General features: G+C 49.3%; 2 protein-coding genes and 1 long non-coding RNA gene across 9 annotated transcripts; 2 read left to right on the top strand and 1 right to left on the bottom strand.

Moving 5' to 3' along the window:
• Positions 1-411: 411 nt before the first annotated feature.
• On the bottom strand, positions 412-7795 carry LOC109510050 (beta-1,4-galactosyltransferase 3-like). Of its 5 annotated transcripts, XM_019860083.1 has the most exons (8): positions 5516-5616; positions 4358-4451; positions 2182-2343; positions 1839-2077; positions 1553-1743; positions 1134-1256; positions 730-837; positions 412-652 (listed from the first exon to the last, which is right to left on the bottom strand). In XM_019860083.1, exons 2-8 carry the CDS (start codon positions 4380-4382, stop codon positions 448-450), a joined length of 1053 nt encoding a protein of 350 aa, XP_019715642.1. In that variant the 5' UTR covers positions 4383-4451; positions 5516-5616; the 3' UTR covers positions 412-447. The 5 variants fall into 5 exon arrangements, with proteins under 5 accessions (XP_019715642.1, XP_019715645.1, XP_019715644.1 ...); XM_019860086.1 differs by lacking the exons at positions 4358-4451; positions 5516-5616 and adding an exon at positions 7696-7795; XM_019860085.1 differs by lacking the exon at positions 4358-4451.
• LOC109510055 (uncharacterized) lies at positions 548-1946 on the top strand. The gene is made up of 3 exons (XR_002167052.1): positions 548-622; positions 1452-1611; positions 1730-1946. It is a non-coding gene; the product is annotated as an uncharacterized LOC109510055 (long non-coding RNA).
• On the top strand, positions 2348-10254 carry znf365 (zinc finger protein 365). 3 transcript variants are annotated; one of them, XM_019860089.1, is made up of 7 exons: positions 2348-2429; positions 6624-7007; positions 7726-8053; positions 8202-8337; positions 8416-8471; positions 9041-9212; positions 9588-10254. In XM_019860089.1, the coding sequence occupies exons 2-6, from the start codon at positions 6638-6640 to the stop codon at positions 9195-9197; spliced, it is 1047 nt and encodes a 348-aa protein (XP_019715648.1). In that variant the 5' UTR covers positions 2348-2429; positions 6624-6637; the 3' UTR covers positions 9198-9212; positions 9588-10254. The 3 variants fall into 3 exon arrangements, with proteins under 3 accessions (XP_019715648.1, XP_019715646.1, XP_019715647.1); XM_019860087.1 differs by having other exon boundaries at positions 9041-10254; XM_019860088.1 differs by lacking the exon at positions 2348-2429 and adding an exon at positions 5920-5993 and having other exon boundaries at positions 9041-10254.
• Positions 10255-10515: the final 261 nt, after the last annotated feature.

The following is a 10515-nucleotide window of genomic DNA, read 5'->3' as shown; positions in this document are numbered from 1 at the left end:
TTTTTTTTTTTTTTTTTGGAGGGGGGGCAAGTCAAGATGTGTCTGTGGAGACGATAAACTCGGCGATGCGAATGCGGACGCTTGGCACGCATACACAGCTGCGATAACCACGCACATCCACCCCTGATGTCAAGGCCCAAAACTTGTGAAAATAACAACAAAATAAAATCAACTAAAAGTGATCGCCATTAATAATTGCTGAAACAATTTTATGTTGATATTGTCTGATTGGCTGAAGGAAACCGGGAAGTGTTTGAGTTACCGGAAAGAGGTACGTTCTTGTTCGTTCGGGAGTTGCGGAGCAGACGTTGAAAAATAAAAGCTGAGTTCAAAGGATTCCATCTCTCCTTTTGCTCATTCTTCAAGTACAGCTATCCACTAAAAACCGACGAACCCCTCGACTTACATTATCCTCGAGAACTTAGGAGTCCTTTTCAAATCAAGTGATCAGTTCTTCAAGTGCCTTTTTTTTAAGGCAACCGCCGCCCTCACGGTTGCGGTTTCCTCCTGAAGCCGCGGCCGGGGGTTTTCTCCCACACTGATGATGAGGTGTGTGTAGAAAGCCGCCCGCTCTTTGGAGAGGAGTTCGTAAGTCACAGAGTTGAGGCCGTCCGAGTGCCAGGTCAGTTCGGTTCTGTTCAGGACCTCAAAGCTACAAAGTTCGAATCAGTTTAATATCAAAGGACGACCGCTTTCGCCGCACGTTTCAGGACTGCAAGGCTTGCTTACTTGTATGGATTTTCCTCATTGCCGCGGTCTCGTTGATGCTTGATCATTTTGTAACGACCAATGGCCACTGGGGGGCGCACGACCTTCATGCCAGACAGAGCCACTCTGCTTGAGCAGCAGACAACACGACATAACATCAACAGTCTGGCAAACTTTGGCAACAGCACAAGAATAGTTGCTCCCGCATCAGAGAAAAAAATCGGTGTCATGTTACAACATGACCAGTTATTACCAGTGGGGGGCGGTGCAGAGCATGTTGCTAAACGTTTTCTAAAAACACCTTTCCAGATTCACAGATTGTTCTGTATCGTCTTCCTTCCATGTACTCTCACCCACACGCATCGATACTTAAAATAAAAATAAAAAAAATTCAGATTGAAAACAAGCCAGGAGGATTTTTTTACCTTTTCCACAAATCATCATCCTCTCGGCCCCAGCCCCAGTACTGGTTGGAGAAGCCGTTCATCTTCCTGTACTGGTCCGGAGTCACTGCGACAACACCGCCAAAATATTGCGGGTAGGGCAGCCTAGTAGGGGGGGGGGGGCACACGGCCAACACAACATCTGAGGGCCAAGCCGGCCAACGGGTACAAATAATCACTGACTGAGGCAGGGATGGCAAGCTGGCAGCCTGCGTGTCGCATGTGGCTCGCGTCTGCACTTTGGCTGGTCCCCAAATAATAATTGAAATCAATACATGAAGGATTTTTTTTTTTTTTTAGCAGGGGGTGGAGGGCTGTCCCTTCCCCGCACGCCTTGAAAATGAAGTGCCGTTCACAGGAAAAAGGCTCGCGAGCGCGAGCTGCTGAGCGTCTCATCTAACCTGTACTCAAACTTGTCGATGGCCACGGCCAGGTGCCTGGGGTTGCACGCGTCGCAGGCGTAAGTATTGAGGTCGTTCTCGGCCAGCAGGTCCACATCGTGGATGATGAGGCAGCTCCAGTCTTCGTCTCGGACGACTTCCCGTACGCCGGCGTTCAGCAGTTTGCCTTTGTTGAAGGTGCCGCTCCCCGACTGAAAGACATCACACGAGGCTTCCCGTCAAGTGAGGGTCGCCTTTCTGGCGAGGACGACAAAATGGTTCCGAATTCACCGCCAGCTCTCCTCACCTGCTCCACGACGTAGATCCTGTAGTGGATTTGTTGCCTCTGCAGCAAAGGATGGAGGTGGTCGAGGAGAGCGCGGAGGTGCGTCGGCCGCTTCCGGTACGGCACCACGATGGCGGCGTGGTGCCGAGCGTTGCAGTCCGGCGGACGGTAGAGTCCGCCCGGCGACACCGCCGCGCTCCTCTTTCTGATCTCCTTCAAAGACGGAGGTGACGAGGAGAGATTGACGGGGCTGGGCCCAACTGCGCGTGAGGAAAGGAAACGTTTACCCGTTGGGCAGGCGAGCCGTCACACGAGGACGGTGGATCCCCCAGCCCGCGTTTCCTTCATTGATTTGCATCCTCACCCAGAAGCGGGGACACAAGGTGGCAGGTGGCCAGCGGAAGAGGCGCTGGCGAGAAGGCGGAACGGAGCGCCAAGGTCACGGCGGCCGTCAAGAGCGCCAACCAGGCCAGCGCGCGCGGGGGCTTCAGAAGGCGCTGACGGCATTCCATCAGAAGAGAGTTTGCTAGGAGGGAAGGGGAAGGGGAGGCGGGCGGATTACGCGCGGCGCGAGTGAAGGCGTGCGCAAGGAACAGCGACCAGCATTCACCGGCATGATGAACCACAAACTTCGCGGCCCACATTCAAACACTCTTCGCGAGCACATCCATCCATTTTCAAATCCGCTTCTAGTCACGAGGGTCGCGGGGGTGCCGGGGACTCTCCCAGCTGTCGTCGGGCAGTAGGCGAGGGACACCCTGAACCGGTTGCCAGCCAATCGCAGTCGATGCTAGCACATACACTGTAAATGTTACTTCAATTATATAAACCAGTGGGTGGTCCCTCAACTACGGGTCCAAAGACAGAAACAGGAAAACACACACACACACACACACACGCGTGCACACACACGTACACGCACACACTTGTCTTTTGAGGAGCTAAAACATCCTGATCGTAAATGTTGGTATGTTCTCAGCTTTTTTTTTTTTTGTTGTTGCATTGTTTGTTTGTTGCAAATCAGCAGCTGTGCTTACATAGCAAAACTAGTCAAAACTTGAAGGAGCATTAACTTGACCCCTGCCCCCTCCGACCCCCCAAAAAAAACTAACCAAAAAAAAAAAAATGAGAGCTTGCTCATTTCTTGTCGTCACCATCTTACAAGCAAGATGGTGACGACAAGAAATGATGTTATGAAAGAGCAGCAGTGAGTGCCAAAGCCCCCGACTTAGTGGACAAGTCAGAGTCAAGCCCCGCAAAATAAACAAATCCATACCCGATGACGAGTTCTTGAAAGTGGTCATTTCTTTGGAGCCCGTCTTTGCACCGCCCGTAAAACTTTGACAAGAGCACAAGTTGGCCCTCGGCAAGTGTTCAGGCGAGTCAAGCGCTCACACAGTCAGGTAGGCTGGATGATGACCAGAACGAATTTGACGACGCCTGACTTGGGCGGAGCTTTGGAGTGGGCGGAGCCATCATTCTGTCTGAGATTCTGTCTTCAGAATGTATTGATGGTCAAGGTGTTCCTGTTGCGCATGACAACATGGTTCCTTTCCAAAGAAGGCCAAGCACTGTTTTGAGGAGCGAGACATCACGAGACTTGAGATGAGACCCATCGGTGCTGAGAAATGTTTTTTGGACAATGTTCAGTACGCCACCTCCTCCCTGTGTGTGCTCCTCAACGGAACCACGACAGTCCACTCGTTCTCACGTTAGCCAACACTGTTGATCTTCATTTGGGCATAACTATTTGATTAACTCTTGGATTTGACTGGCTAAATATTTTTTTTTTTTTTTGAAGATGTGGGTGCGTCAAATCCGTTTGTGAGTTGACACACCCAAGTTGAATGCTTGTGAAGTTTTCGAGACGACATTAAAAAAACAGCGGAGTCTCATGTTTTGACATTTGAATACGAGTTTGAATGGGATCGGTGGAAACTGCTCACGGTGGATTCGTTTCTGACAAAGATGTTCTGTACAGTCGGAGTTCGATTGCACTTTGTCCCCACGTGCCGAAGAAAAGGGGACAATTTTGTTCCTCTCCGAGTCAGGGTTACGCCAGACGAGAGAGAAACCGTCCGCACGATGCTAACTGAGCTTGCGCGGCCTCCGGACTTTTCCACCAAGCACTTAAGGTGGATTCAACAATCGCGCTCTTCTCATGGCGCTGAACCAATGGTGGCCTTTGAGACTTGACTCCATCGTCATCTCGGTGCAACCGGTTGATGGGGAAGTCTATTTGACAAGTCAAACAATCGTATTTGACGTTGGGTGCGGCGAGTGCCCCGTCGGCTTTGTTTTTCTTCAGTGTGGATGAACTCATTCTTTTCAAGTCATGTCTTTCAGAGAAGCGATGACCTCCGGCACTTTTACGTGGGTTTGAATGAGCTCGGTGAAAATAGTTCATTGGCGCTCGCATTTTCATTTCTGCCGCAGCTGTCCGCGCCAGAAGAGAATTGGGTGGGCTATTCCCGCATTTTTAAGCCGTCACAAATTTGATCCGGTAGTGCGATGTGGTCAACATCAAGAAAAAACTGTACCTTTTGCATGTCTATTTGATTCCATGCGGGAATAGGGTAGCCCGGGTTGTGATCGGCAGGATTCCACGAGTTCACCGTTATACTATTGTTGATTCTGACCAAATGGGGAGAAATGAGAACGAGTGGAAAAGAAGCAAAATGCACATTAAAACAATAAGATGCAAAAGCCCAGCTCAGCTGGTGTTAAAACCCCATCGCGTAGATAAATCCGCTTTTGTGACTTTTGTGTCCCGCGGGCATTTGGCTATATTTGCCCTGCGATAGGCTGTCCTCTCTCTCTCTCACCCAAAGTCCACTGGGACGGATCCCAGCTCATGCGACTCTAATGAGGACATGAACTTTCTGAAATGGATGGACGCTCTCAATTGTTCCATTTTCTATCACACCAAATCCATTTCACGATTGCGGGAGGTGTCACACTGAAGGTGGGTTGGAACAAAAAAAAAAAACAAAAAAAACGAATTAATCAAGAGTGCAACTGAGAACCAGCCAGTGAGCGGTGTCACCGTGGAGGAAATTTTTTAAAAAACGTGGTGGGAAATGTAGATTGGACCACTGCCCAATTGGACCACTGCACAATTCTTCCCACCAGCTCGACAGCGAGTTAATGACTCCCCAAAAAAAACTGACTTCAATTGCTATTTTGGACTCTTACCCTCTTTAGGTCGTTCGTCGTTAAAACTGAAAAATAATATATGGTATAAGCTAAAATAACTAGCAGATTACACATTGTCTAATACAAATATCAAGTGAGATGGTGTTGACAACAGTCTCAATTCCCAATAAAATATCGTAACTCCCCAAACCCAATCGTCAGCATTATTTTTGCCATAACATGTACTTACGGACAATTCTTGTCCAAGGCAAGAAGAAAATATGATCCTAGTTCAAGAGCGCAATATGCCGGGTCTACGAACTGCCACAGGGGATTTCTGTGGTTTTCTCGAGGTCAGCAAACAATTCTGTACATCAAACAACCACAGGAGGAAGCTCGAAGGCTGCCGAGACATTTGCATGACAAATTCACTTGAAAAACGAGCAGAACGCTCTGAAAAGGCCATTTAGGCCATTTTCAAGGCAAATTACCTTGCAAACCCGATTGAGGGACATCAAAGATTCGTTCACGAAATTAATTCATTCATAACTGTCGCAAGGTACCTTGAAAACGATGATTGCAACCCCCATCTCTTGTAACCCTGATGCTCCGACGTGGTGCGATTTACCAGTTTGACAAAGTCATTTGATCATGTTGGCAGAGGGGCACTACCACGTCGTGTTTCGCGTCAATCTAGCTAGCTCCAAGATTAACAATATGAGAATATAATACTGTACACTGGTTTGATGACAAACGAACAGGACGAAAACTATGGCGTATTGCTATTCATATGCATGCGCGTAAAATGTATTTATTTTGGCCCAGTTAATGAGTTGCAAAATGCCAAATTTTCCCCGATGGAATTAAGTGTAACTAATCCTACCGGAAGTGCATTACTTTGAAAGAACGAAGCAAGCCGGAAGCGTGATTCCTGTCTGCTAACTTCACTGGTGTCCGTCGTCCCGAGTGACGTCACGCGGGCTGCCGCTCGTCTCTCCAGCGCGTTCACGAATGGTCTTCGCACGCGCGCGCGCGACCTAGGTAAGCGCGAGCACGTCTGTTCAATCAATTCTTGTCTTTCGCCCCTTTCTGCTCAATCAATTAGTTGATCAATCGATTGATCGGAGCCAGCTGTCAGAGCTATCTAGTTAGCCAGCTAGCGTTAACCGCAAACGATCCGAAATGGACCTGTATAACGCGCGCTGCTTCGTGACGTCATCCAAATTCTCTCTTTTTTTTATGTTCCAGAAGTCACGTTATCTGACAGTTCGTCTATTTGTCAGGTTTTTGACACGCTGCTAATAGGATGAGTGTCATCTTATGAGTAGAACAGGTGAATTTCCCTTGTAGATGAATACATGATCATCGATACAATCACATTGGAGCAATTTAAAGCACAAGATTGGATGAAATCAGGGGGGCAGATGGGATTTGCGATTTTGCGGTGGACGGGGGTTATAAGTTTATAAAAATCACGAAATAACATTTTTGGGGAAAAAAAGAAAATGCTGACTTGTTCAATATTTGATGGAACCTATATTTGTCTGGAATACCTATCACCCACTAAAACATATTAAACGTGTGTGTGTGTGTGTGTGTGTGTGTGTGTGTGTGAGTGTGTGCGCGCGCGCGCGCACGTGCGTGCATGCATGCGTGCGGTCACTCATGCAGCATCCCTGCCAGTCATGCAGCAAAAGGTTTGTTCTGGAGGTTCCCTTTCTTTCCACGATGGCACCCGCTCGCCGTTCTTCCGCAGCCTGGACACCCGCGCCGCGTGCCCGCACGAGTACGACGGCTTCAGCATCACCGGGAAGTTCCCGGCGTGTCCGCCGCACAAAGCCGGCCTCCCGGCGGCGCGCGGCGTGCGGCGCTCGCTCAGTGACGGCAGGGACGCCGCCCACTTCCTGATCTCCAGGAGGAGGACACGCAGCGTGGGCACGCGCCAGGACGGAGACCAGGACGAGGAGCGTGGCGAGACGGACGAGGAGGACGGGACCTCGGACAAGCCGCCGGATCACCACAGTGGTTTCCATCTGGGCCCGGCGCCGCTGCTCGGTGAGACCATCAAAGACCCATTCGCCCTTTTGTATTACATTCTCTTTGATCGTGTGACATCATCAAAGCCCCCCTTTCCACTTCGCTGCAAGAAAAGCAACAGCAAGAGCTCAAAGGCTCCCGTCTCCAATATTTGGGACAAAGACACCCTTTTGGACTCCACGTGACATCATCAAAGAGCCCCATTGCACAAAGCACGGCCTCCTCCAAGACCCCCTTTCACTTCCGCTTCCACTGCACGCATGATCCAAGACCCCTTACCAAATACTCATTACATCAAAGACTCTGTTGTGCACTGCTCAGGACATCACCAAGGACACATTTTCCACGACCAATGACACTCACTTTTTCCATACGTCAACATATCAAGGACTCTTTTCCACCACACATGACATAAACCAAAGCCATTTTCTATGACTCATTCTTAAAGATGCCTCTCCCACCACCAACTCAGTGATGATCATCATAGACCTCTATTTTACACATCAAAGACATCTTTCCAAATACTCAAGAAATCATGAGAAACCATTTCCTACTGCCCACAACATCAAAGACCTCCCGAATTTCAAGACTGTGAGGCTTCATTTGCCACCGCATGTTTGACCTCAAAGCCCCATCTTTCGTGACATCAAAGACTCCTCCCACTCGACATGACATTGAAGACATCTCTACATGCACCGTCTCATACCTCTTTCTCCTGGCCCCCCTTTCCTCGCAGGGCATCACTGTTGTTCCGACCCGGATGGCGCCTGGTCCTTGTCAGCGGCGGGGCACGGAGGCTTGGGCGGCATTGGCGGCGACGTTGGCAGCGGCGATGGCTGCAGCGTCCTGCAGCAGCGGCTGGCTCGCGTCAGGACGGAGCTAGCGCAGGCCGACACGCGGCTGCTGTGCGAGCGTGCCCACTCGCAGCATTTGTCCCGCGAGAGGCAAGAAGTGGCAGAGAAGGAGCGGTCGCTGAGCCGGCAGGTGGACGTGGCCGTCATGGTGATCGCCGCCCTCAAGGAGCAGATCAACGCCTCGGAAAGCGAGCTGGAGCGACGTGAAAGGTGAAAACAAAAAAAAACCATTAAGTCGTCACCAATTGTCAGTATTATGATCATTTTTTTTCAATTGTTTCATCAAATAAATACCAAACTATACAATTTTGTTCACTGTATCTGTAAAATCTCATTTTTGTGCTGCTCGTTCTCGCAGGCAGGTGCTGAGCATCCAGAAGTTTTTGGAAATGGCCGCGCGCCAGGAGACCAGCGGCAAGGTCCGAATCCAGTTGTTCATCGAGAACCTGCTGAGACGCATCGCGCTGGCCGAGACCCTCCTGGAGGACTACCAGGTCCTCAAGGCCCTAACGCGCGTCGTCGCACACCTTCCGGTCTGCCTTACGAGTCTCACGAGCGTCTTGTCTTCGCAGGGACGGCAGACGCCGGCGACCGACCGCGACAAACCTCTCAGGATCACCAAGAGCAGGTCACCACACCGGCGCACAATCGAAAATAGACTTCACCACTTCACCGCTTTTTGCAGCACCCGCCGCCGACGCCAAGTGAACACTAGCAGCACGCGAGCTGAAGGACATGCTTATATCATGCATTGTGGAAATGTTTATATCAGAGCAGTGCCCAAGCGCGTTAAGAGGCGAAATTTATTTATCACGTTATAACGTAAACTTTATCACTTTATAATGTGAAATTTATCACATTAAACATGACATGCATCCTGATATAACGTGAAACAGATTTTCTTTTCTTCTTACGATGTCCCCCCCCCAAGTAGTGACTGGCAATACCGCACAGGGCTTGTGCCGGGTAAAAGTAGGCGTGGAAAATAAATTCTCGTTTCGAGGCGCGTCGTCACATGACCAGGGCAAAGTGACCTCTCTTTTTGGGGCTGGGCGTGTCAAGCGGAAAAGGTCACGTGATCAGGCACAACGAGCCTGGCATTGGCTGATGACGTACCACAAGGTGAAAAACGGTTTGAATCTCTCGCCAGAGCGTGGCGAGTTGATTTGATACGTAGTTTTGCAATTGTTCCTCCAGGTCAGCAGGGTGTCAGCTCTCGTGCGGTCTCCACGGCAACGCGCCGTCAGGCGAACAGCGCGAGCGTCTGGCGCGCTCGTCGCGCCTTTTCTGCCGACCCGAACACCGTGTCGACATCTGGAACCAGCGGCGGCGCTCGACTGGATACGAGGCCTAACGCCGCCAGGAAGGGGCGCGCTTGCGTCATCACCGCGCGACCTCACTTCTTCATTTGAGTTGAGAACACCTACACACACACAGCTGGTCGCTTGTCACTTACTGTACTACGACAATGCGTTATTTGACAGACACTGACATCTAACCATTTAGAGTTTATTTTATTGAATTGGTCAATTCAATGATAAAAAGACATGACACAATTCGAAATAACTATAATTGTATTAGTTGTATGCATAGATCGATAAAAATGTGCAAAATCTCATGAGAAAATAGTACATCATGAGGGAGGATCTGCTCTGTCTCAACCCTTCGTGAATCTCGGCAGGCACAGGCGGCGGCCAGCGTTGTGGGTGTTGTGTCCACGATGAGAGCCGGAGTCCGCGCTTGGAAATGACCCCACTGAGCCACGAGGACCAAAGCGGCAGTAGGAGGACATTTCCATGACAGCATTGTCCGTGCATGTGTCGCGAGTGGACAACATGGCAGACACGGTGCTGTCTGCCGCACTTCCTGCTCTATCTACTTGTGTATTGCCCAAATGTATTTTGTGCTGTCATAATGCCACCCGGCGCGTCATCTTTCACATCAAAAGTGAAATCTCACTCGCAAGATTTATTTCATGGGATTGGCTGGAAATGACGAGGATGAATCGATACATTCCATTCAGTGAAGCAGCGCGCACGCGTGTGTATCATTGTGCAGTCTAGTAAGTACAATGTTTATACAAGTTATCTTGTGACGTGTTTAATGACGTGGCACGCAACTATACGTTTTAAAAATCGGTTTTAGTTATTAAATGGGCATGAAAAATGTTATGAAATTACTCAGACAAGATATTCTTTTTACTGCTACAATGCAGACGCAAAGTATCCAATTAATCAACGAATCTATGAAATTAATTGACCGCTATTTTTATCACCGATTCATCATTCAGAGACCTTTTTTCACTTTGATTTCTGTAGTTGTCCATGAAAGCGGATTGATTGTGTTTGTGTACAAAAAAAAAAACCTTTTGCAAACATCTGCTTTTACTTTGGAAAACAATAATCGACATTTTCAGGGTTAGGGGGTTAGGGTTTAGGGTTATGGGGGGGTTAGGGGTTTGGGTTAAGGAGGTTAGGGTTAAGAGGTTCGGGGGTTAGGGCTTGGGTTAGGGTTGGTGTTAGGGGCAGGGTCAGGGGGTTAAGGTTGGGGTAAGGGTTTGCATGTATTGACCCCCCCCCCCCAAAAAAAAAAAGATATAACAATCAGGTCAATGTTGAGGTTGCTTGCAATGCTATGTACAATCCAGCAGGTGTCCGTATTGGGCAACAATT

This window comes from Hippocampus comes, unplaced genomic scaffold (genome assembly GCF_001891065.2).
Source record: "Hippocampus comes isolate QL1 unplaced genomic scaffold, H_comes_QL1_v1.1 scaffold39, whole genome shotgun sequence".
Taxonomy (NCBI): Eukaryota; Metazoa; Chordata; class Actinopteri; order Syngnathiformes; family Syngnathidae; genus Hippocampus; species Hippocampus comes.
This window is presented reverse-complemented; position numbering and strand designations above follow the sequence as displayed.

Bases quoted from the DNA above. Each gene is read 5' to 3' on its own strand.
- LOC109510050 (XM_019860082.1), bottom strand. From the start codon at position 2,461: ATGTGGGCCGCGAAGTTTGTGGTTCATCATGCCGGTGAATGCTGGTCG. The intron at 1,744-1,838 runs GTGAGGAGAGCT...GATGTCTTTCAG, and splicing joins GGATCTACGTCGTGGAGCAG to TCGGGGAGCGGCACCTTCAA. The intron at 653-729 runs GTAAGCAAGCCT...CGAACTTTGTAG, and splicing joins AATGAGGAAAATCCATACAA to CTTTGAGGTCCTGAACAGAA.
- znf365 (XM_019860089.1), top strand. From the start codon at position 6,638: ATGCAGCAAAAGGTTTGTTCTGGAGGTTCCCTTTCTTTCCACGATGGC. The intron at 7,008-7,725 runs GTGAGACCATCA...CTTTCCTCGCAG, and splicing joins GGGCCCGGCGCCGCTGCTCG to GGCATCACTGTTGTTCCGAC. The intron at 8,338-8,415 runs GTCCTCAAGGCC...TTGTCTTCGCAG, and splicing joins CCCTCCTGGAGGACTACCAG to GGACGGCAGACGCCGGCGAC.